The following is a 27,679-nucleotide window of genomic DNA, read 5'->3' as shown; positions in this document are numbered from 1 at the left end:
CCGAACGCCTGTGCTGCTAACTGCAGCCTCTGCTGCTTGGGGAACCCTCTACACCTAGTGAGCAGGTTTTTAAATTCTGAACTTGAAATTGAAACACCCCCTGCCCCCCTCCTACATATACTTAAATTGAAGGACGATTCAATCCCGGGATTGAGATTATTTTCAATCCCGAATCCCTAGCCACAGCCCCCAGAGTATTTACCAAGGTTATGGTGGTAATGGCATCTTATTTCTGCCAGCAGGGGACAAGAATTTTTCCACACCTCGACGATCTTTTAATCCTGGCACAGTCGCAGGAATTGCTCCTATGTCATCTGCAACAGACAATAACGTGTCTGCAGAAGCATGGGTGGCTCATAAATTGGGCAAAATAGTCTCTGGTTCCGTCACAGCGGATGACTCACTTGGGGGCTGTACTGGATTCAAGTCTTCAGAGAGTAATTTTACCTCTGAACAAGATATCCAAGGTTCACTCAAGGATTCAGGACTTGCTACACAGTCAAACAGTATCCATTCACGCAGCAATGCGGGTGATGGTGTCAACATTCGACATGGTGGAGTATACACAATTCCACTCGAGGCCTCTGCAGCACCTGATTCTTGCCAAATGGAAATTGTTGCATCAGACGATAAAAACACAGACTATGGTTCTTACGATAGAAGTAAGAAGGTCATTAGCCTGGTGGCTACAGACATCCCATCTGGACAAGGGGAGACCCTTTTGGATATCAGATTGGGAAATTCTGACAACAGATGCCAGTCTCCAGGTCTGGGGAGCAGTGTCAGGAAGGTTGTGTGTTTCCAAGGGCAATGGACCAAGGAAGAAGGTTGCCTGCCAATAAATATATTGGAACTTCGGGCCATATACATGGAACCGATTCAGGCAAAGGACATTCTTCTGGGAAAACCAGTCCAGATCCGCTTGGACAATGCGACGGAAGTAGCATACCTCAACCATCAGGGAGGAACTTGCTGCCGAAAAGCGATGAAGGAGGTAAGTCACATACTAAAGTGGGCTGAACTTCATCATCCAGCCTTGTCCGCACTGTTCGTTCCGGGAGTCCTAAACGGAGAAGTGGACTTTCCCAGTCAACACATGGGGCTGTCAATCACAGGGCATATCCCTGTAAACAAACACTAATGCTTTAGAAATAATATATGCAAGGGCCAATAACCAAGGGAGCATTCGGACCAATAATCTCACCAGCACCATACAAAATGCATCTAATTATACCAAACCTAACAGGGTAATATTTATGTACAAAAAAATAGAAAATAAATAGAAACTCAAGTATTATTAGGCAATGTTAGACTCAGTCGATGCAATAGTGAGATGATTGGTCACATGACCCCCTCATGATCTGTCAAGGACCTGGGATAGCAACGGGAATGACAAACAACATACATACAAATGAACATAAAAACACTTATTACACAATCAATAAAGGGTACATCAGAGAAGGTTCACAGTATACCTGTGCTCGTGTATTATGCATGATAATGAATTAATACTGATATACCTTTTACTTGATATAATCAATGCATGACAAAAAGGACAATCCAAGATACACGAAAAATACACCTACAGAAAAATGTTGAGTTATTAGCCTCATTGAGGCCCTTGGGTGCTACCGTATTGAGTTTATAAATCCAAAAACTTTCCCTATGTTTAAGGGTTAATGTGCGATCTCCATCGGTTTGGGGTGGGGGGGCCGAATCAATGAGTTGGCATTTAAGGGCGGCTACTTGGTGTCTTGCAGCCACAAAGTGTCGTGCTACCGGTTTGTCGGAAAGGCCTGAAAGCAAGGCCGTGTGGATGGATGACCGATGGTTGGCCATCCGATCGCGAAATGGGCGTGTCGTCAATCCGACATAACAAAGCCCACAGGCTATATTGATTTTAATTGTCTTTAATGTTTATTGTTTAGATTTTGTGAAGTGCCTGTCTTGATAAAGGTCCGCATATGGACCGAAACGTTGATGATTAATGGCATCACTTTTGAACCTGATTAAATTAAGTTGACTCCATAAGTGATCTCAGAGACTGATTTCGGCGAGAGTGCACCTTCCACTTCGGTGGTATTTGCGGTATATATATATATCTATCTCCTTTAAGCGCTATTTGAAATATTTCAAATATCTAGGCTCTAACAAACAACGACATCATGAGGATTTGCTCACAAGCATTGCACACTTCATGAAATCTTCCCTGCAACAATATGTCTTACACAATTAGGCACGGCACATCAATAGAATAAAACATTCTGTATATTTCCCTTCTGGAGAGGTCACCAATTACATTTTCATTGAATGATGTCATCAGTTCCGCCAGCAGTTCATCCTGTAATGGGATTTCAACTCAATACTTGTGTATAGAATACATGGAATCAGTAAACCAAGACAATTACTTCTGAGAGAGAATAGAAAAGAATGGTTAAGCCTTCCTGTGCCTACTGCAAGTCAGAAGAAAAAAATAAAATAAAGAAAATATAGGATGGGGGCTTGTTCAGACAAGAGGTTTCAGCAGAAGCGGCTATAGTGCCTTCCAAAGGAAACGGGACAGGAGCAGGCGCTAAAAACCATGCATACACGATCTTGCCTTTGTTTCATGTTAACTTACAATTTATGCCATCCCTGATCTAAACAGTGGAGACACGCAAGTACCACAAAGTTTATTAGCAGACTAGAATACGGTTTGAACAAGTTCGGAAAAAAAAACACTTTCGCGAACAGACCTGAAACCAAGTTGTTTTTTTAAACACAAGAGACACAGACACTCCTACCAGAACTGCCCTTACTGTATATCTATTGAATGATCTGCCAAAGTTTTCAGTTTCAAGTCAGAAAAGGTAGTTTTATTGTTTACCAACAATTACGCAGAAGTTGGGCTACACATTACAGGTTGAGTATCCCTTATCCAAAATGCTTGGGACCAGAGGTATTTTGGATATCAGATTTTTCCGTATTTTGGAATAATTGCATACCATAATGAGATATCATGGCGATGGGACCCAAGTTTAAGCACAGAATGCATTTATGTTACATATACACCTTATACACACAGCCTGAAGGTCATTTTAGCCAATATTTTTTATAACTTTGTGCATTAAACAAAGTGTGTGTACATTCACACAATTTATTTATGTTTCATATACATCTTATACACACAGCCTGAAGGTCATTTAATACAATATTTTTAATAACTTTGAGTATTAAACAAAGTTTGTGTACATTGAGCCATCAAAAAACAAAGGTTTCACTATCTCAGTCTCACTCAAAAAAGTCCGTATTTCGGAATATTCCGTATTTCGGAATATTTGGATATGGGATACTCAACCTGTATTACTTTTATGCAATCAACGGAGACGCTAAAGCCATCATGTCTATGTGGCAATCTTATTAAGGATAATGGGATACTTGCTGCATATAAATACAGCAATTAAACTGTGGTTCAATTGAGATGCCAACATGTTGTCATCTGGCTGACTCCATCTTCTCTATGATCTGTTGGAAGATGCCAGGGCTGAGGAACCACTCTCCAGGTGGTAGTATATGCTTGCTGAGTTATCAGCCCATTCTATGCCTGGCATGAGCAGAGTCAAACATTTTGTTCTGATAGTGGATGACCCTGATGGTTTCCTTCATTGCAAAGTTTATGTAGACCACTGGTTGAATTCTTATGGATTTCCACCGCAACAGAAGATGACCCAGAACTAGAAAGTTATTCGAGAACATTTAACAGAAGCTTGGCTTTTTCCACAGGAAACCACAGGCCCTGAAAAAATCAGCAGTAAAGGACGACAGACTACCCTCGCTCACTAGCATAAAGCAGTTTATTCAGCCAGAAAAGGCACATTTGTTTTCACTCACACCACACTGAGGTGTGAACAAAATATTAGCTAGGTTTTCAAGTCAGAGCATTGATGTTTATGTGACTTATCTGGTGAGTTCACTACATTCCTCCTTAAGGAGGTAGAAAGTTTAACAAGATCTTGAACTGATTTACTGAAAATGTGCGTCCAAACTCACTCATCTTGTGGCACTGCTAAGGGCTCGGCTGACAGATGCTTTGGCTAATCTGCAGAAGATCTGGCAAAGAGGTGGAGTGAATGGTCCCTTCGCTAATAACTAGGGGACAAGTAGCGGGAGGTCAGTATTAGAGTGTGCTAGATTTTTACCTAAGGCTAGGTCTACCAATGCAACGGCAACCTCTACAGGTCTGTGAGACAGCTGGACACCCACCATGCAACTGCGGACAAAGCGTCCCCCATCTGACCACTTGGCTACTCAGAATAACACTTTGCACATGCATGGAAAGTTGCAGATGAACCACTTCCAGCCAAAGAATTCCCTTTAATAGGACAGGAAAAATGAGGATGGAAAAAGGCAGATACAGAGCCCACAAGAGAGTAACCCAGACATGAAAAAGATACAAATAATCAGTAACAGTACAGAAAATAGAAGACATCCCCCAGTGCAGTCCCATCCCGGCTAAAAATACTTCCCTTCTTCCGGGGCCGCAGAGGAGAGCATGAGCAGGTGACACAACATCTGCTTCAGACTGGTTATCAGGACAAAGCTGCAATTAGGGGGAAGGTGCAATTTATCCTGCCCAGTGTCTGTATTTTCCCCAAGGGCCCAACGTGTCTGCAAGTCCATTCCCGGAGGACAACCCCTTTATGTTGTAACTGTGCATAGTTTGGTGCAGCCCTTGGTGACGGTGCTCCCAAATGGTCTGACTTTACAAACAGAAGCCACACTCTGCAGCTTAGTCGAGTTCTGGGTCTACACAGAGAGCCAACCATAGCTTCACCCACATTCACCAGCAGAAGGATTTGTGCCCCTCAGCTATGGTGTCGTCTGGTGCTGCTGCAAACAAATGAGCAATGATCACGATCCTCCAGGAGTCGTCTTACAGCCCCAGAAGACATTCACAGGTTCTGGGAGGTCATAATGAGCATGCCACCTCCTAGGACAGCTCTGGACTACAGACAGCTTAGCGACTCGTTCTGCACCCTGTTACCACTGGCCAAGTCAAATAAAACTATTTGCAGGTTCAAAGGTAAAATCCAGGCTGCCAACAAAACCCTATAAACCCTATTCTGAGAGTCCAAAAACAAAACAAAACTCAGTTTCTTGAAGAAGTGGGTTGTATAGGAAGGAAAAGTTATTTAAAGTGCCAGCATCCTTGAGAAGCCTCTATACCCTATGGTTCACTGTGCCCTGTGGGATGATAGGAAAATAGAATTTACACTATACAATTATTATGCTGCCTGTTTAGCTCTTTTCCCTAGGCATGTGCCTTGGTTACCTGTATGGTAGATAAACACTTGAACACTGGGCCTTAACTTAATTTGAGGTCTTGGCAACTCCATTTAATTAAAATTAAAAAAATAAAATAAAATTAGGCTAAAAAACAAAAAACCTGGAAAGACCAAACAGCAGAAAATATACATGAACAAAAGCGGTTTGCAAATTGCTTCATAACATGCATCTGTTTATGGCTAAACATTTCTGGTTAGAAATGTTTTATTTATCTGAAGTCATTTTATTGAAACCAATAAAAGGTTGGAGATTTTCAACTAACTTCCATTCTAGTATGAAATCATAACAGCTGCCCTGCCTAATTCAGTACTAGCATTGCCCGGAGATACACTGAGTCTGAATCCCAATAAGCAATTGCTATAAACACCCAGATGGCTAATTTTATCACAGGACACATCGACTCTGTATTCAAATCCTGCATTTTATTTTTACAACTCGCAAACAGCAGAAAGTTGGGGGGAGGGCAGGGGCTTTGTTGAAAAGGCACAGACAAAATGTCAAACCAGTAAAGCAGCAGTACGTTTTTTTTTTTATGCTTTTGTGTTGTTTTATGCTTCTGCAAATCGCTCGGCAAACACAACTGTTTGCTTAGATCTCCACTGGAGGGCTTAAAGGAGAGGCACATTTTGGAGGAAGCTACTGGAAACGTAAAAAGTTCCAAAGACAAGGAGATGATTTAATAAGCGGTGGGAAGGCTGCGTGTGAGAAATGAAAGCCCTTGAAATGAAGCCATAACAAGCAGACAGGAAAATCCGTATCTGCGTGAGGCTTTGTGGCTCCGTGTCAGCTGCTATCTGGAATATGTGACGGCGCAGGATGCAAAACGCTAGGTGAACATCCAGGAATTTTATGGCCTTAGACACCGGGCAAGGGCCAATGCCAAAGTGATAATCCATGACAAATCTTTTTTAAATGTGCGCTGCATCTGCAACGAGTACCCACCGATGCGGGCTCCGTACTACATAAAGTGAACGTAAATCCACAAATAGTTTTTATATGTTGTCATTGAGGGGGAGCTGTGCCATTTTGTGTTTCCTTGAATTTTACAACCGGTGTCTACTCAGACAACATTCATAGGTCTCTCCTAGGGCACTTCCATATTTCTATATATTCGTCTCAAAACGCTCGCCGTGAATCACGAAACTTGTGCTGCACTAAACTTGCGCTTCACCTTGTAAGTTTTAAAATAATCGACAATATTTTTCCTCCCAAGAAGTCAAGGCTCTAGTATTTTTCAATATAAAAGGTTGCAATGGCTGAAACACTGTTTTTTACAAGGCACTAGCATATGAAACTACAGGAGGTACAGTGCCATAACAATAATCCAGGAGATCCACAAACAAATGATGAATAATGCCATTTAATTGTGGCGCTGTGTGAACTATCTTGTGGGAGCAATTAAATGGTCCTCTGCACTCAATTAGTAGCAGAGATCTTGGTCCCACCGGGAAGCCCTTGCTGTCGTGCCAGTTAATTATACCTGGCATGTGTGTATGATTCGGAGGAAGCCACAGCCATGCCTGCTTGTATTGGCTGGCGGTCGCTCGCTACTTTATGCAAATGCCACTACAAAGCCCATCCCTGCATTGATGCGTACGAATGGGCAAGGACTGAGGCACCCATCGTCAGCATCTAAGAAGTCACTATCAAAACATGCACCGGCCTTATGGCGGGTGCCATTTTGCCTTCCAAGTATGTCCTCCTATGTGAGCGGTGGAGCGTCCGGCGCACCTGCGACACTACCATAATACGCCCATAAGACGGACCATTTCCATCTGTCCACTAAGCCACCCCCGACACTGACTACTGTATTTCCAAAACATTTCCGAGACTTTGTGAGTCCCGTGTGCTTCAATCGAAACTCCAACTCTGGCGTACACTATCTAGACACATGCGCATGAGAAAAAAAAAATGTTCACACACCTACTTCTTACCCATAATTCTTTGCACGCATTCCTTTGTCTTTTTTCACGGATTTAGAAATATGCGCCAGTTACACCACCCACAGCGCAAGATCTTTAAACTGTAACTATGCTGTTCCGGAAGTAAAAACCGCTTCCATCACTGACACTTTATTACCCCCCCCCCCCCCCCTATAGAGCTAGGCCGAAACTCAAAATGCGTCAGAAGTAAATAACTTTAAAGTGCGTTTAAAAGCAGCAATTTGGGGGGGGGGGGTGGGGGGTGTTTAGATCAATATTAAGTATGTGAATTCCCTAGGAACTAGTAACATCATGACGTACAAAGTGCAATACGCCGGGTTAATACCAAAAATTCATATGATAGCAAGCTATATATATCTGAAACTGGTGACATCCTGATGGCGCGTTTCAGGATTATTATTTACAAGGTGTGGGTTTGTGTTGATTTGGTAGCTACATTCTTTTGAATACTGGTCCAGAATACAGGATGGCTGCAATTACTTGTGTGTGGATAAGAAGTACATTTTAACAGAGCTCCTAAACGTCTCTCTTTTTCCTGTTCTCTCTCACCTCCACTGACAATCAACAGGACGAGAAACAGAGAATCTCTGATTAACATTTGCTTCCTATATATTCCAATAATGCAAGATGCAGTCAACCTTCTTGGTATTTTTGTTTTGAGGCTGCGTTCAACCGTCTCCTCCAACCGTGGAGATTTTCCCGGCATCCTCGTAAAGAAACTAAATGTATCATTTGCCTGACACGGATGGCTATAGATTTCAATTTACAGTTTTACAGCCTTAGTATTAGCTTTTATTGTTAATGAAATTAAAAGCAGTGATTGACTTAAAAAATGCTCATAGCTGTATGAGAGGAGGAGGGGGGGGGGGGGGGGGGGGGGAGAGATAATATATTACCGGGATGGGGGTTAGGAAGAGTTCTGCCTGTTAGCTAGAAATCTGCTCCTCTTTCTTGTACTTTTACTCGGATTGTGACATCGGCGAAAGGTACACAATTATAATTAATGACTATTTACAGCAACACGTCATTGTCGGAGGAAGTGAAGAGGATCTTAATTAGGAACTGTGAGGAGCCACTGGCGTCGCGCTCCACGCGGGGTATAATTAGTCGTAGGCTTCACAAGTCAGGCAGTTGCTGAATTATAACGTACAGTACTGTGATTTGTGACACCGCAATAAAACAGGTAGCACACAACCCGCATGGAGCGTCTTTCAACCAAGGTAAACAGATGGCATTGCCGGGGAGAGGCACGATGGTGTAACTGCTGAGTTTAATATTGGTTATTGCAGCATATTTTCCATATGAAAACAGTGCGGTGACAGATACGAGGAACAATAAAAAGCTGGAGAAGCCATGAGCAGGGTCATAAAATGTGATACAAGTTGTAATAAATTAAAGAGACAGTAATAATAAAAACAGGGCTTGTGAAAACATACATCGGGTTATTTATTAAAGTAAATACAGTTCTGTCTCTAAATCTGCCATTCTATGAATTTCAGTGCCGGTGCAGAACTGTTTCGATGAGCTTTATTGGGTATAGTCCTTCACCTCGATCCCTTTGTTTTACTTCATTTGATAACACATTACGTTTAGTCACTGTAACCCTTGTAAAGATATTTCAACCATTCAATAAAAATTTACTGACAAGTTCATGTTTGTTTTTTTACTGACATATTATGAAGGTTGGTCCAAATGTATCCACAAGTTAAAGTTAGAACAGCATCTACAGTATGATAAAAGTTCTCATGAAATAGAGTGTTACACGTCAGTAAATGTATTGCATCTTTGGTGCCCCAGATTGGGAGATGCTTGGAAACATTCTGCCTGTAGGACGTTTCTTGTGCATTGGATATGTTTTAGTTTCGTCCACGATGCTGCTGTGCACAAGTGGACAAGCCATACTTACCTGTTTGGGATCAGCCATCCTATACATGCAGCAAAACCCCCATTCAAACAAGCATGTACAAGTCATTTAATACTTTCTCAAATGGAACATATATTCCACCGTGAGCAGATAATACTGAAAACAAGTTCTGCAATTAAAAGAAATGCACTTTTTTTTTTATTACTGTAATGTGAAACACGTTTGCCTGTAATTCATTAAGTACTGTTTTGTGTGAAACAACTGCTACCTTGGGGTTTGTCCGCTGCTGAAGACGTCTCTCTTCCTTATCCCTTTGTAGCCTCTCAAAGGCCTCTCTGATTTCAGCTGCTGTCCTTTTTCTCTCTACAACCTGAAAGTGAAAAAGAAAAAAAAAAATATGTATTGATGCGCACAATAAATTTCTCCGTACTTAGCTATAGATATACATACAGGTTGAGTATCTCTTACCTAAAATCCCACATTTTTGGTTCCCCTACTGAGATAATGACACATATACATATATATTATCTATCTATATATATACATATACACACACACACATTATATATAATATATATGTCATTATCTCTGTAGGGGACATAAAAATGTGGGAATATATATATATATATATATATATATATATATATATATATATATATATATATATATATATATATATATACACACACACACACACACACACACACACACACACACACATACATACATATACACACACACATATGCATATATATATATATATATATATATATATATATATATATATATATATACATACATATACACACACACACACACACACACACACACACACGATGCGCACTTTGGTTATTATCTGGTTTATTCCCCTCTTTATACATTTGATCTTGGCTGTAAATGACGTTGATTAGTACTGATGCTCACGAAGGGCTAGAAAACACAATCTATATGAGCTGTCAGAAGCTATCGTACTATAATGATGTAGAGGCACATTCTAAGAAAAATAAACAATGCATGAGATAAATATTTAAACTGGGATATAAAATGTATAATTGATATTTATTGTAAAACACAGGTTTCAGTAGTTGTCGTCTTTGTAGATTTAATTGTTTGTTCTCTGGGTGTTTTACTGTGCTTTAAAAACAACTAATACTTATAAATACACAGGTGATGTTTATCTACATATAAACTCCTGCAAATAATATCAGAATAAATGTTAAGGAATGACGAATTCTTTACCATAAATAATACATTAGAAGCCACCTACGATTTCTGTAACTTGAATAAAGGTACTCAAACTCCTCAGTGACTTCAACTGTCTTACAGTATACAACAGGAGAAACATTATAACACACACATGTATCAACCAGTTTTATCTTTAGTTTTGTAATCCGAGATCAGGCTGCACAGTGGTCACCACTGCTGCCTTATAAGCTGAAGCCTGCAGTTTCATCTGAACTAGGTAATAGGCTGTGTACTAGTCATAGGTGTTTGTATGTGGGAAAACACCTGACACGGCTGCGACCCGTGCTACAGCCCCCTTTCAGCAGCGCTCACCAACCCGGCATATTGCCAGGTTGGTGACGCTGCTAGTGACGCGGCAGGGGCGGCGCTGGGAGACCACATGATCTCCCAGCGCCGCCCTCCCTATACACTGTGAACGGGAGCCGTGTCGCCTCGACACGGCTCCCGTTCACACTAGACAGCTAGCCGGGTTGAACACGTGTTCAACCCGGCTAGCTACCTGGGTAGGATTCCCGGATCACTTGATCCGGGAATTTGCCGGGGGACTAGTTTCCACTAGGGAAAAACACGGGTAAATGCGCGCCCCCGCGCATTTACCCGTGTTTTAAGGAGCTAGTGGAAAAGGGTAGCTAGAGAGGAAACCAACACACACCTATATTACCAACAATAATGCCCCACCAACAACTACCCAACCCCGACCTATACTACCCACCCTAGCACATCTTCACACTTACCTTACTGCCGCCTATACTCCTCACACTAACCCTACTTCCACCTATACTAACCACAATAATACATCCTCATACCTACACTACTCCCACCGAAACTAACCACACTAATACATCTTCACACTTACCCTACTCCCACCTACAGTATACTACTCACACTAATACGCCCTCACACTTGCCCTACTCCCACTAATACCTCCTCTCACCTACCCTTATCCCACCTATACTACCCAGACTAAAACACCCTCACCTATACTACCCACAATAATACATCCTCACACCTATCCTACTCCCACCTATACTAACCACTCTAATGTACCCTCACACCTACCCTACTTCCACCTATACTACCTCCACTAATACACCCTCACCTATACTACCCACAATAATACATCCTCACACCTATCCTACTCCCACCTATACTACCTAGACTAATGCACCCTCACACCTACCCTACTTCCACCTATACTACCTCCACTAATACACCCTCACCTATACTACCCACAATAATACATCCTCACACCTATCCTACTCCCACCTATACTACCTAGACTAATGCACCCTCACACCTACCCTACTTCCACCTATACTACCTCCACTAATACACCCTCACCTATACTACCCACAATAATACATCCTCACACCTATCCTACTCCCACCTATACTACCTAGACTAATGCACCCTCATAGCTACCCTACTTCTACATATACTACCTCCACTAATACACCCTCACCTATACTACCCACAATAATACATCTTCACACCTATCCTACTCCCACCTATACTACCTACTCTAATGTACCCTCACAGCTATCCTACTTCCACCTATACTACCTCCACTAATACACCCTCACCTATACTACCCACAATAATACATCCTCACACCTATCCTACTCCCACCTATACTACCTACTCTAATGTACCCTCACAGCTACCCTACTTCCATCTATACTACCTCCACTAATACACCCTTACCTATACTACCCACAATAATACATCCTCACACCTATCCTACTCCCACTTATACTACCTAGACTAATGCACCCTCACACCTACCCTACTCCCACCTATACTAACTCCACTAATACACCCTCACCTATACTACCCACAATAATACATCCTCACACCTATCCTACTCCCACCTATACTACCTAGACTAATGCACCCTCACACCTACCCTACTCCCACCTATACTACCTCCACTAATACACCCTCACCTATACTACCCACAATAATACATCCTCACACCTATCCTACTCCCACCTATACTAACCACTCTAATGTACCCTCACAGCTACCCTACTTCCACATATACTACCTCCACTAATACACCCTCACCTATACTACCCACAATAAACCATCCTCACACCTATCCTACTCCCACCTATACTACCTAGACTAATGTACCCTCATAGCTACCCTACTTCCACCTATACTACCTCCACTAATACACCCTCACCTATACTACCCACAATAATACATCCTCACACCTATCCTACTCCCACCTATACTACCTACTCTAATGTACCCTCACAGCTACCCTACTTCCACCTATACTACCTCCACTAATACACCCTTACCTATACTACCCACAATAATACATCCTCACACCTATCCTACTCCCACCTATACTACCTACTCTAATGTACCCTCACAGCTACCCTACTTCCACCTATACTATCTCCACTAATACACCCTTACCTATACTACCCACAATAATACATCCTCACACCTATCCTACTCCCACCTATACTACCTACTCTAATGTACCCTCACAGCTACCCTACTTCCACCTATACTACCTCCACTAATACACCCTTACCTATACTACCCACAATAATACATCCTCACACCTATCCTACTCCCACCTATACTACCTACTCTAATGTACCCTCACAGCTACCCTACTTCCACCTATACTACCTCCACTAATACACCCTTACCTATACTACCCACAATAATACATCCTCACACCTATCCTACTCCCACCTATACTACTTACACTAATGCACCCTCACACTTGCCCTACTCCCACTAATACATCCTCTCACCTACCCTTATCCCACCTATACTACCCAGACTAAAACAACCTTACCTATACTACCCACAATAATACATCCTCACACCTATCCTACTCCCACCTATACTACCTAGACTAATGCACCCTCACACCTACCCTACTCCCACCTATACTACCCCCACTAATACAAATTCACACCTACCCTAATTCTACCTATACTACTCACACTAATGCATCCCCTCACCTACCCTATTTCCACATATGCTCGCCACACCTACCCTACTCACATAAGACACACCACACTGGTTCCCCCCTCTTATCTACCCTACACTTACCTATACTACCTACACTAATGCCCCCTCATAGCTATCCTAAACTGCCCCTCACTACTGTCCCAAATCCCCACTCTGAGAAACAATCACTTCCCTTGTCTCAGCTCTGCCTTATTCCAATTAAAATGTAAGCTCGCTTCATTTTGTTTTCACGGCTGCAATAATTTAATCCACACTGTGTGTCCCTGATTTATATACAGTATGTCCCTCCTCTTCCCTACTGTCCGACTGCTGGATACAACTGTGGAGCCTTATAAATCTACCATAATGATACAGGAAGAAACGCCTGCAGATCATGTCTCTGTGTATGTGCAAGCAGAACAGTAATTTACCATTCTTCCTTTTCCATATTTTGGAACTTTCCTGATGACAGGTTTCCAGATACAAGATCACAAAACCTGTATATAGTGATTATTTAGGGACCCACAGGCCGAGTTATGTTAAGTTACAGCTCTGGTCACATTGAAATCACTAGACAATCTTTCCAGAGAGCGGTTACTAAAGATACTTTGAGGAAATATGACCTATCCATTCCACAGGCCACCTTAACTTTTTCCAAAGGACAAAATAATAAAAGACAATAGTCCAGGTAATTAATGCAAGCAAACCTTGCAGACTCTTTTGTCTAAATATCCTTATCTTCAGAAGACACTAATGAGTGTGATAGAAAAATGTCTGCAATAGCAACTACAAATCTCAAACTGTACATTAAACAGATTAGATCTAACAGATATAGCAAACGTTTCGCACTTGGCCTGTTTCCCTTATCTTTTTCTGCCAAATCCGGGCGACAGAAAGGGAATCCTATTTTTAGAAGGACAATTTCTGAAAATCAGCGGTGCTCAGATTTATCACTCGGCTGGTATTTCACTTCCAATGTTATCTCTCTAAAACCAATAAAATAAAGGCCTGGTTCAGAGTCAAATTATAGATAATCCGCTAATTTATTCACTTAGCCGAAATCTATTTTATTGCCTCCGTTTACTAATGCTAAAATACAATTTAATACATACAGGAGAGGATAAAGGATATGACAGCTTCACAAATTCATTAACGATCACTGTAAAGATTTGATCTGGATACCTATAAATATGTTTATTTTCCTTTATAACACCTACGTTAGCCTATTGCTGTTGTCATATATTTTCAGATCTGCCGTAACTCGATGAGCTAAATTAACAACACTAGGCTAGACATAGCCGCCATACTGATGTAAGTGGAAACCTACACTTAGGCAGATCAAACATCGCTTTAGGATTGATGTTTTAATGGGACATTACTATCATAGCCGTCTATAATTTATTTTTAAGACTAAATCAATCTGTGTCGCGTAGATACATATTTCCCAACATCTTTGTCTTCTCTAGTTTACTGTTGGACTGGAAGTTGCAGTAGAGAACAAAAAGTTTGCCTTCATAGCAGGGTCTTATGGCCGAATGGATGGTCAGACAAACCGTAATCAGCGGCTGCATAGAGTGTTACAGAGGGTTACACAAGTGGGACGTTGGGTTTGTGGGAATAGTCCCTGTTGGTGGGCAAGCCAACCGTCGGGCTGTTCATCGTTTGGGATCCCGGCGTCGGTCTAGTGACCAGTGGTCTCCCGACCGCCGGTCACATAACCGCATCCCATTTATACAGTACATTCTATAAATTCATATGTAGAAGCTGATTGGGCTAAAAGTGACAGAAAGTGTAAGAGTGAAAAACTGTGTGAATTAAAATGTAATGAAGGTACTTGTATTAAGGGAGAGAGCCTGTTTGTATCATTAGGTGCTCCCGTGTTTTTATTGACTATAGGAATTGGTGTAGTAGAAGAGGAGCCGGGAAAGAAGCCCCGGTTTGGAGGTGACATCACTGGTTGGCTTCCACCAGCTGCAGATGGTTACAATAGAATGAGGCCGTGGAAGATTAGGAGGGATAGCCAAGCCAAAACTCACTCCCGCAGACTCTCGAACGCGCTCCTCTCCCCAGCATTCAGGGTATGAGAGTACTGAGCGGGCAGGGAGAAGTTCCGTTTGATGAAGAGGCTTAGAATGAGGCTACGTGAAAACATTTTTTTTTTTTTTTAAATGAAATTGCAACATTTAATGCTATAAGACTGTTCACTACTAATTAAAACTATATTTTATAATAGTTTAACTTTAAGCTTTAGCAGATGGGGAAAAAAAATATTTCCACAGCATTTGTAACACTATTAAATAAAGTAGCTATGAGATATACGGTTACTACCACCTTGCAATGTAGTTCTGCAGGACTTTGCTGCGCAGGGACCGATCTGCGCTTCCCTGAGTGGTAATAATGACTTCTCTTCATTATTGAATTTTCATACAGGCACTTAGAGTAGTGCACGGTTGTAGTATGTATGAAAGAAGACATTACAATTCCATAAACTCAAAGGTCAGTATATGTGGGCAATTGGGTTCATTTGACTAAAGGTGTATACACACGGTGAGATTTATCCTTTCAATTTTGACTACATAGTCAAAATCGCAAGGAAAGTTAGTGCAAATCGCACAGTATGTATACAGCTTGCGATACCGATGCGGACTCCAGCGGGTCGGTATCGCAAGGAAAAACAGACTGTGCAGGTAAGTCAATCTTGACTACATTGTGTACAATCTGGTACATAGTAAAGTCAAAATCTCAAGTAAAGATAGTCAATATCGGTGGTTCAGGGCTCCGGGGAGTTCAGGGGCAATCGCAAAGTCAAAATCGAATATAGTCAAAATCTCACCATGTGTATGCACCTTTACTGAAGGCCTTTGTGGCAGGTACGTGAATAACCAGCCAACAAATGATACTCTATAAAGACCAGCTGGTCACACCAAGCAGAGCATACCATACTCACAATAACCAGCATATCATACTCTCATGAACTAGACTACCCATCAGCAACAGAATACCTACAAAAATGACAGCATATTATAACCAGCAATGTTATAACTGCCAAAATATCTATTTTCCGGTTGCTCACTGCCTAGTGCCATTTACTCCTGCATACTGCAGCCTCAGCTCCCTGATCCATCAGCAGCTATCCCCCCCCCCCCCCACCGCTACCCCCCCTTCTGTGAATAAAAATGTTGCAAGCTTGTCAATTTTTAACTCAATGAGTCCATCATTGCATCTACCTTCCAAACCCAAACCCAGGGTTACCAGCCAAACATAGAAGCATATGTGCTAAGCCTAACAGAGATATAGAGTACCAACCAACTACAGCCGGTATCCGGACTATAGATCTACACTAAAAAGGTCTACAGTCAATAGATCTACCACTAATGTTAGACATGCATTAGGTCAACAGGGTCAAAAAGTTTACATGTAAAAGGTAGACAGTTCAATAGGTTGACAGGGTCAAAAGGTCGACATGCCAAAGGTCGACACAAGTTGTTGGGGGTTTAAAAAAAAGTTTTTGAAATTTTTTTTAGACTTTACCATCCACGTGGACTACGATTGTGAATAGTAACCTGATCAGGAATAGTGCAGCGAAGCATGGTGTGCAAAGTGAGCCATGGGAAGGGGCGTGGTACGCTAATGGGGCTTGTTTGTGGAAGAAAGGTGACAAAACACCCCAAAAATAATAATTTTTTTTTTACCTTTTTTGTGTCGACCATTTCCATGTTGACCTTTTGACCCTGTCTACATTTTGTCCTTTCCTACTGTCTACCTTTTGACCCTGTTGACCTAATGCATGCCTATCATTAGTGACAGACCTATAGACTGTAGATAATCCGCACCCCTACAGCCTGTAACATGGCAGTTAGGAACGGAGTGGCTGGTGCTTCATCTCTCTCCACTTTATCACTCTGCAAGACATGGGGGCTATGTACTATACCTTGGAGAGAGAGAAAGTGGACGGAGATAAAGCACCAGTCTATCAGCTCCTAACTGCTACTGTATGTTACAGGCTGTGTCTGAAAAATGACAGGAGCAGATTGGCTGGTACTTTATCTCCGTCCACTTTATCTCTCTCCAAAGCTTAATAGATAGACCCCATACATCCAAACCCACAAGGTTCACAATGACTCTAGTATATTTTACAGTTTATGTGACAAAGAATATGGAGGCAGTTTATAAATTTACATTGATAAGCACTAACATTACAATTCGACAAATCAAGGACAATTGACCATTTTCTATGTACACGTTCTATGTGAGCAGACAACAGGTTTATTTACATATTTAGGTCAGTGACCAGGGGCATCCCACAGGAATATGTTATTTTTTTTAATAGTGACCCCACCCTCCACTTGCAAATAACACAGAGTGTACTAGAGTGACATTACATTTAACCAGGCAACTAAGTTCCTTATTTTATCAACCCTATACACACAGAACATTTACTGCACATGGCGGGCAGGTGGAGATTTGTTGTATAGCACTGAAAGAGTTTAACCTTTACAAGGAAGAATTAATAACTCTAAATTACGTTATCCGTGACAGTTTTGGTGACATACTGTAGAAAAGAAGGTGCGGGCGCTTTTCGTTTGAAGTCATCAAATTGTAACATGATTTACAAATTTAGGAGACACTGCGAAGGGCTTGCTCCAAGGTGAAAATGTCTGCCAGTCAATTCTCATCAAACTCAGAAAGATGTATTATTGTCTGCGGAGACAAAGAATTTCTAAAAAGTAGTTCTTCTCGGTTTTGCCCCCACTTCTGGTTTTCCCTGTTTACCCTACACCTTTACTGATGTGTAATCCAAATGAGTACATGGTGATAACGGCAATGCGTAACATGCGGATGATTCAGGAATGCCGCATGGCACAATATACAACTTAGCACAAATACGGATGTCCTAAAATATACAAACATGCAAAACATTGCTCTTCTTCCTCTTATTTGTAAAGATCGCTAGTACGTACATATCGCTAGGTGATAAATATGCAAGTATAAATCATACCTTCCTTTCTTGTAGAAACAGAGGCAAAGTATAAAAAGAATTAGTAGTTGTGACTTGATAATACCATTTGTGCCATCAGTACACGTATGATGCTAATTGCGTGTGCCAGCACCCCAGTCTACTCTATGTTAATGGGCGTAGACTGGGATGGATGACGCAATAAGAAAGCATGTAAGAGCTTTCCTTGGAAAACTGCTTGCACTTATTGGAATCAGAGGTCTCACCCTAATTTAGGAGTCCAGTACACATCTATGTGCTTATTGTTAGTGCTGTCTTCTCAGCCAGAATTAAATCCCCAAAAATGTCCTAAAAAAAAATAAGAATTTACTCACCGGTAATTCTATTTCTCGTAGTCCGTAGTGGATGCTGGGAACTCCGTAAGGACCATGGGGAATAGCGGGCTCCGCAGGAGACTGGGCACTCTAAAAGAAAGATTAGGTACTATCTGGTGTGCAATGGCTCCTCCCTCTATGCCCCTCCTCCAGACCTCAGTTAGGGAAACTGTGCCCGGAAGAGCTGACACAATAAGGAAAGGATTTGGAATCCCGGGTAAGACTCATACCAGCCACACCAATCACACCGTACAACTCGTGATACTATACCCAGTTAACAGCATGAATAACAACTGAGCCTCACGAAAAGATGGCTCATAACAATAACCCTTTAGTTAGGCAATAACTATATACAAGTATTGCAGACAATCCGCACTTGGGATGGGCACCCAGCATCCACTACGGACTACGAGAAATAGATTTACCGGTGAGTAAAATCTTATTTTCTCTGACGTCCTAGTGGATGCTGGGAACTCCGTAAGGACCATGGGGATTATAACAAAGCTCCCAAACGGGCGGGAGAGTGCGGATGACTCTGCAGCACCGAATGAGCAAACTCAAGGACCTCCTCAGCCAGTGTATCAAACTTGTAGAATTTTGCAAATGTGTTTGAACCCGACCAAGTAGCAGCTCGGCAAAGCTGTAAAGCCGAGACCCCTCGGGCAGCCCCCCAAGAAGAGCCCACCTTCCTCGTGGAATGGGCTTTTACTGATTTAGGATGCGGCAGTCCAGCCGCAGAATGTGCAAGTTGAATCGTGCTATAGATCCAGCGAGCAATAGTCTGCTTTGAAGCAGGAGCACCCAGCTTGTTGGGTGCATACAGGATAAATAGCGAGTCAGTTTTCCTGACTCTAGCCATCCTGGAAACATAGATTTTCAGGGCCCTGACTACGTCCAGCAACTTGGAATCCTCCAAGTCCCGAGTAGCCGCAGGCACCACAATAGGGTGGTTCAAATGAAACGCTGATACCACCTTAGGAAGAAATTGGGAACGAGTCCTCAATTCCGCCCTATCCATATGAAAAATCAGATAAGGGCTTTTACATGAGAAAGCCGACAATTCTGATACACGCCTGGCCGAAGCCAAGGCCAACAGCATGACCACTTTCCGCGTGAGATATTTTTGCTCCACAGTTTTAAGTGGCTCAACCAATGCGATTTTAGGAAATCCAACACCACGTTGAGATCCCAAGGTGCCACTGGAGGCACAAAAGGGGGCTGAATATGCAGCACTCCTTTTAACAAAAGTCTGAACTTCAGGCAGTGAAGCCAGTTCTTTTTGGAAGAAAATCGACAGAGCCAAAATCTGGACCTTAATGGAACCCAATTTTAGGCCCATAGTCACCCCTGACTGTAGGAAGTGCAGAAATCGACCCAGCTGAAATTCCTCCGTTGGGGCCTTCCAGGCCTCACACCAAGCAACATATTTTCGCCATATGCGGTGATAATGTTTTGCGGTCACATCCTTCCTAGCTTTAATCAGCGTAGGAATGACTTCCTACAGAGTGCCCTTTTCCTTTAGGATCCGGTGTTCAACCGCCATGCCGTCAAACGCAGCCGCGGTAAGTCTTGGAACAGACAGGGCCCCTGCAGTAGCAGGTCCTGTCTAAGCGGCAGAGGCCAAGGGTCCTCTGAGATCATTTCTTGAAGTTCTGGGTACCAAGCTCTTCTTGGCCAATCCGGAACAATGAGTATAGTTCTTACTCCTCTCCTTCTTATTATTCTCAGTACCTTGGGTACGAGAGGAAGAGGAGGGAACACACAAACTGACTGGTACACCCACGGTGTCACTAGAGCGTCCACAGATATCGCCTGAGGGTCACTTGACCTGGCGCAATATCTTTTTAGCTTTTTGTTGAGGCGGGACGCCATCATGTCCACCTGTGGCCGTTCCCAACGGTTCACAATCAGCTGGAAGACTTCTGGATGAAGTCCCCACTCTCCCGGGTGGAGGTCGTGCCTGCTGAGGAAGTCTGCTTCCCAGTTGTCCACTCCCGGAATGAACACTGCTGACAGTGCTATCATGTGATTCTCCGCCATCAAAGAATCCTTGTGGCTTCTGCCATTGCTACCCTGCTTCTTGTGCCGCCCTGGCGGTTTACATGGGCGACCGCTGTGATGTTGTCTGACTGAATCAGAACCGGTTGTTTTTGAAGCAGGGGTTCTGCTTGACTCAGGGCGTTGTAAATGTCCCTAAGTTCCAGAATATTTATGTGTAGGGAAGTTTCCTGACTTGACCATTGTCCTTGGAAGTTTCTTCCCTGGGTGACTGCCCCCCAACCTCGGAGGCTTGCATCCGTGGTCACCAGGACCCAGTCCTGTATGCCGAATCTGCAGCCTACGAGCAGATGAGCACTCTGCAGCCACCACAGCAGAGACACCCTGGCCCTCGGGGACAGGGTAATTAAACGATGCATCTGGAGATGCGATCCGGACCACTTGTCCAACAGATCCCACTGGAAGATCCTTGCATGGAATCTGCCGAAGGGACTTGCTTCGTAAGAAGCTACCATCTTTCCCAGGACTCGCGTGCAGTGATGCACCAACACCTGCTTTGGTTTCAGGAGGTCCCTGACCAGAGATGATAATTCCTGGGCCTTCTCCTCCGGGAGAAATTCTTCTGTTCTGTGTCCAGAATCATGCCCAAGAACAGCAGACGCGTCGCAGGAATCAGCTGCGACTTTGGGATATTCAGAATCCAGCCGTGCTGATGCAGCACTTCCTGAGATAGTGCCACGCCGACTAGCAACTGCTCCTTGGACCTCGCCTTATAAGGAGATCGTCCAAGTACGGAATAATCATGACTCCCTTCTTTCGGAGGAGCATCATCATTTCGGCCATTACCTTGGTAAATACCCACGGTGCCGTGGACAGACCAGACGGCAACGTCTGGAATTGGTAATGACAGTCCTGTACCACAACCTTGAGGTACTTTGAACTTTAACTTTTTTTTATATAAATGTTCAAGGATTTTAAATTTAGAATGGGTCTCACCGAACCGTCTGGTTTCGGTACCACAACATTGTGGAATAGTAACCCCGTCCCTGTTGAAGGAGGGGTACCTTGATTATCACCTGCTGAAGATACAGCTTGTGAATTGCCGCCAGTACTACCTCCCTTTCTCTGAGGTCAGCAGGCAAGACTGATTTGAGGTAACGGCGAGGGGGAGTCGCCTCGAACTCCAGCTTGTATCCCTGTGATACTACTTGCAGAACCCAGGGATCCATCTGTGAGCGAGCACACTGGTCGCTGAAGTTCCGGAGACGCGCCCCTACCGCACCTGGCTCAGCCTGTGGAGCCCCAGCGTCATGCGGTGGACTTAGAGGAAGCGGGGGAAGATTTTTGATCCTGGGAACTGGCTGTCTGGTGCAGCCTTTTTCCTTCTTCCCTTGCCTCTGGCAGAAAGGAAGCGCCTTTGACCCGCTTGCTTTTCTGAGGCCAAAAGGACTGTACCTGATAATACGGTGCTTTCTTAGGCTGTGATTGAACCGGAGGTAAAAAAATTTACTTCCCAGCTGTTGCTGTGGATACGAGGTCCGAGAGACCATCCCCAAACAATTCCTCATCCTTATAAGGCAGAATCTCCATGTGCCTTTTAGAATCAGCATCACCTGTCCACTGCCGGGTCCATAATACCCTCCTGGCAGAAATGGACATTGCATTAATTCTGGATGCCAGCCGGCAAATATCCCTCTGTGCATCCCTCATATATAATACGACGTCTTTAATATGCTCTATGGTTAGCAAAATAGTATCCCTGTCGAGGGTAACACTATTATCTGACAGGGTATCAGACCACGCTGCAGCAGCACTACACATCCATGCTGAGGCAATTGCAGGTCACAGTATAGTACCTGAGTGTGTATATACAGACTTCAGGATTTCCTCCTGCTTTCTATCAGCAGGCTCCTTCAAGGTGGCCGTATCTGGAAATGGCAGTGCCACCTTTTTTGACAAACGTGTGCGCGCCTTATCCACCCTAGGGGATATCTCCCAACGTGACCTATCCGCTGGCGGGAAAGGGTACGCCATCAGTAACTTTTTAGAAATTACCAGTTTCTTATCGGGGGAAACCCACGCTTCTTCACACACTTCATTCAATTCATCTGATGGGGAAACAAACACTGACTGCTTTTTCTCCCCAAACATAAAACCCCTTTTTAGTGGAACTTGGGTTAATGTCAGAAATGTGGAACACATTTTTTATTGCCGAAATCATGCAACGGATGCCCCTAGTTGATTTTGTATATGTCTCAACCTCGTCGACACTGGAGTCAGACTCCGTGTCGACATCTGTGTCTGCCATCTGAGGTAGCGGGCGTTTTTGAGCCCCTGATGGCCTTTGAGACGCCTGGGCAGGCGCGGGCTGAGAAGCCGGCTGTCCCATGGCTGTTACGTCATCCAGCCTTTTATGTAAGGAGTTGACACTGTCGGTTAATACCTTCCACATATCCACCCACTCTGGTGTCGGCCCCGCAGGGGGTGACATCACATTTATCGGCACCTGCTCCGCCTCCACATAAGCCTCCTCATCAAACAAGTCGACACAGCCGTACCGACACACCGCACACACACAGGGAATGCTCTGACTGAGGACAGGACCCCACAAAGTCCTTTGGGGAGACAGAGAGAGAGTATGCCAGCACACACCACAGTGCTATTTAATCAGGGATTTACACTAATAGAAAGTGATTTATCCCTATAGCTGCTTTTTTATATACAGTTTGCGCCTAAATTTAGTGCCCCCCCCCCCTCTCTTTTTAACCCTTTGAGCCTGGAAACTGCAGGGGAGAGCCTGGGGAGCTGTCTTCCAGCTGCACTGTGAAGAGAAAATGGCGCCAGTGTGCTGAGGGAGATAGCCCCGCCCCTTTTTCGGCGGACTTCTCCCGCTCTTATAATTGTATTATGGCAGGGGATTTTTACACATATATAGCTTATTAGGCCATATTATGTGTTGTTTGCCAAAGTTAAGGTACTCTAATTGCAGCCCAGGGCGCCCACCCCCCATTGGTGACCGGAGTATGTGGTGTGCATAGGGAGCAATGGCGCACAGCTGCAGTGCTGTGCGCTACCTTAATGAAGACCGAAGTCTTCAGCCGCCGATTTCCAGGACGTTCTTCTTGCTTCTGGCTCTGTAAGGGGGACGGCGGCGCGGCTCCGGGACCAGACGACCGATGCTGGGCCTGTGTTCGATCCCTCTGGAGCTAATGGTGTCCAGTAGCCTAAGAAGCCCAAGCTAGCTGCAAGCAGGTAGGTTCGCTTCTTCTCCCCTTAGTCCCTCGTAGCAGTGAGTCTGTTGCCAGCAGATCTCACTGAAAATAAAAAACCTAAAAAATACTTTCTTTACTAGGAGCTCAGGAGAGCCCCTAGTGTGCAACCAGCTCGGGCCGGGCACAGATTCTAACTGAGGTCTGGAGGAGGGGCATAGAGGGAGGAGCCAGTGCACACCAGATAGTACCTAATCTTTCTTTTAGAGTGCCCAGTCTCATGCGGAGCCCGCTATTCCCCATGGTCCTTACGGAGTTCCCAGCATCCACTAGGACGTCAGAGAAATAATGGAATCTGGAAAAGGGTTCTTGAACTGGCTCGTATTAAAGATCCCCCGGGACGCATGGTCACCATCAGGGTCTGGGAGTGAGTGATCCCTCAGCAGGACTGCGGATCTGTCACTTCCACCGGCGCTAGGGAAGATGTTCATGGCCGCTGCACCTCTAACATGAAGAGCTTCCCTGGTGCAGGATGGTTGTCTACTCTGTTCCCCAGCACAGAACCAACTAGACCCTGACACCCTCAAGGATAAAAATTGTGATTATCCTGATTCTAGCAATAGCACCAGCAGAAAAACTAAGACCTTTTTGGAAGAAGAGCTGTACGGGCAATGATACGCCGGAGATGCATCCGTACAAAATAACATCACTGGTGCATCAAGAACTCGCACTGCCTGCCGGCGTAAAGCATTTACACACCAGGTTGTGTCGGGATGAAATGGGAATACCATTTGATGAACTGTTAGATTGTTTCAGGAAAATTTGTATAAAGAGGAGCATCTGATAGGCTTAAATGGCAGTATCCACCTGGAAGTAAATTACTGTAACCCCACCCCCCATTACTGTGATTCAAGGTTTATGCAATCAGCAGTTTATTAAGGTCTCAGCACAAAAAGTACTGTTATATAGACGTTCCAAACATTTATATCCTAACTAACTTTGTAATCTCTGTAGAACTCTAACTTTCCCCTTTGAAAAGAGAATGAAAACTTCATATCATTAACACAATCCTAACAAGCTGGCACTTTATAGGAAAATAATGAGCCTCTAGCCAGGACTCTTTGTAGTTATGGACACGCCAGAACGGCAATTACGGACTCTAATACACATTATTAAGCACCGGTATTACACAACAACTTTATAATAATAGCAGCAGATCTACCTGTTATACAACGTGTTCATGGCAGTCTAGGGAGGAGGCAACAAGAGTATGTGCAATAAAAGTAGCATTTCACTATGCCCTAACTATTTTGTAATAAATGCTAATTAATAGGATCTGTAGGTCCAGGTCATTGTATTAATCTGACAGGTCATCAATTAAAATAGTAATTATTGCATTTTAATAGTATGTACACACTAATATACCACCAGCTGTCACACTCTGCCCTGACATAACAGGCTGCAGGAACTACCCACCACATATGGCAGTGCATGCAGCGCCACCACAGGCTGTAAGCAGTACTGCATCGTATTACTGTACAGCTGACAGCAGTTTCAGCATCTGCGCAGCAAAAAATAAAAATAAAAAGTTGTTAGCAAAGCAAAAAATAAACAAGTAACTGTACACCAGAATAAACCATGCTGCAATAAAAGGAGTGCAAATACATTCAGTATTTTTTACATGCAGGGTAAATACTGCCTGCTTTTGCATGTAGCTCACAAATGCTGGAAAGCTTTATTATTACGCTGCAGTATGGATACGCCCCTCCCATATATAAATCTGTGTGTACATTTTACATTTGCCACATGGTTTTGCCAAGGTGCACGGTGACTTGCTCTGTTTTGTTTTTCACCCACTTCAGAATCAGCCTCAATATAAGGCTGTTACCAAACCATTCTAAACAATAAGTCTTACCTCCCATCCTTCCATATCCAGTCCTTTCTTTCCGTATATGTCATAGATGGCTCTCGACTGTGGATCACTAAGCACTGGAATGTAGAAAACATACATAGTGTTAATAAAATATAAATACAACATACTCCACTGCCCAGTATCCCTGCACACGTATTATACGGGATGCAGTGTTACATGCTGTTTGGGGTCATCCAGTTATGTGCATGTTACTTATCATTAGCTCTTAGGAGTGGAATCAGCTGTAAAAGTTGGTCCCACCGGCAGCAGTATTTCAACTCTCTATTGGTCAGAATTAAAGTCTTCATATAAAATGTAATCTTAGAGACTCTCCCTGTGGTGAGGATTAGATGTTTACTTAGTGTTTAGGGTCAAATGTAGTTATGTGGTTTTTGCACAGATAGTGGGCAACTACAGACGGCAGTTGCCGACAGGCCCTATACGGTGCAGCCTGTGGCCAGCATAAGTTACAAGGGCTTTAGCCCAGTTTCCTAAATCTGATACACTTGCAGAGGACTGCTGCAAGTAAAATACTCACAAATAATGTGCTGCCAAATGGTACTTTTGACAACTGCACTATTTCATGGAGAGTCTTAATGTCCAAAAGGAAGGACAAATATTACCAGTAATCGGTATACAACAAACACTTTAAAAGAGGTTGTCCATCTTCAAATGACTTCCACTTACTAACAGGCACATTATTTCATACAGATTTTACAAATAAACCTTTTTCAGCATGTGCTCTTCACACATATTATATATATATATATATATATATATATATATATATATATAAAATCAGTTCTTTTATAACGATGACTCCGGGTATAACTGTGCAGAGACTACAGCAGGGGATAGACCAGGACAACACAGACAGACAGATTGGCTCATGATGTAAAAACATGACTGAAAAGTACAGACCGTGCCAGAAATGTAATGAATATAGTAAACACTGCAGAAGAGCATGTAAGAGACCATAATTAAAAGCCATCTGAAGGGGGACAACTATTTTAGAGGGATTTTCTAGACAAAATGCATCAATTGCCAGTTTTAAGGTGAAACAAGTGGATTTATATTTAATGGAATAATGTTACTTGCTAGCGTCTCTTTACTAAAGCTATATTTGTTACATTTGTGATATAATAACACACTTTAAAAAAGGAAAAATCTGAAGAAAAAAAAAGTGGATCCAAAATATAATATAAGTAAGTTTTGTTGTAGTCCCGGTGAGTCACCGAATGCTTACAAAATGAAACCATGCAACATCGGACCCTACGGGAAAGAACACACTTTGCTTTGCACCAATTTCCAGATCTGTCCCCTAAAGTTTCTTAAAAGACTTCTCCCTTTAGTCGCTGATGTCTCTCCTTAACATCTGCCCAAATGCAAAAGAGTATGTGGTGAAAAGCAAGAAAAGGAACAATCAAAGATAGCAGCGGTATAATCAGCGGAACGCCTTAGATCAAAACCACTCTACAAATTGATTTTTTTTTGTGTGTATCTACCAGGGATGGGTACATTACTTCTGATAAGACTGTATTGTCTTTACATTAATTTATCATCTGCCTCATTCCAAGCTGTTGGGCCAGCCATTAAAAACACATCTCAAAGCAAGGCGGTAAACAGGCTCCTGACACACTTCTATCGTGCGGGAACTTCAGGCTGCAACATAAGCCTTTTTCCCGGCCTCATTACAAGAGAATGTCCAAACACACCAATGTATGAATTACAGGTGACCGGTCTTGCAGGAGCCGAGCATAATGAATCCAGACTCCGCATGTCGGACTTTTGGGGTTAAATCTTAGCTGTTAACACATCACTTAAGGTTTTGTCATTGATCCAATGACTTTTATCTCTTCCTATCATAATG

At 43.1% G+C, this 27,679-nt stretch overlaps 1 protein-coding gene across 1 annotated transcript in view; it reads right to left on the bottom strand.

Annotated features, from left to right (window-relative positions):
- Positions 1–27,679, bottom strand: part of DNAJC11 (DnaJ heat shock protein family (Hsp40) member C11) — a 298,464-nt gene that overhangs the window by 156,046 nt on the left and 114,739 nt on the right. Inside the window, exons 3-4 of the mRNA XM_063943394.1 lie at positions 25,813–25,886; positions 9,401–9,502 (exon numbers count right to left, since the gene is read on the bottom strand). Of these exons, the coding sequence (XP_063799464.1) occupies positions 9,401–9,502; positions 25,813–25,886 (176 nt within the window). The remainder of the gene's footprint in view (positions 1–9,400; positions 9,503–25,812; positions 25,887–27,679) is intronic.

Source organism: Pseudophryne corroboree, chromosome 10 (assembly GCF_028390025.1).
Source record: "Pseudophryne corroboree isolate aPseCor3 chromosome 10, aPseCor3.hap2, whole genome shotgun sequence".
Taxonomy (NCBI): Eukaryota; Metazoa; Chordata; class Amphibia; order Anura; family Myobatrachidae; genus Pseudophryne; species Pseudophryne corroboree.
Note: the sequence above shows the minus strand (reverse complement) of the source record. Positions and strands in the feature narration are given on the sequence as shown.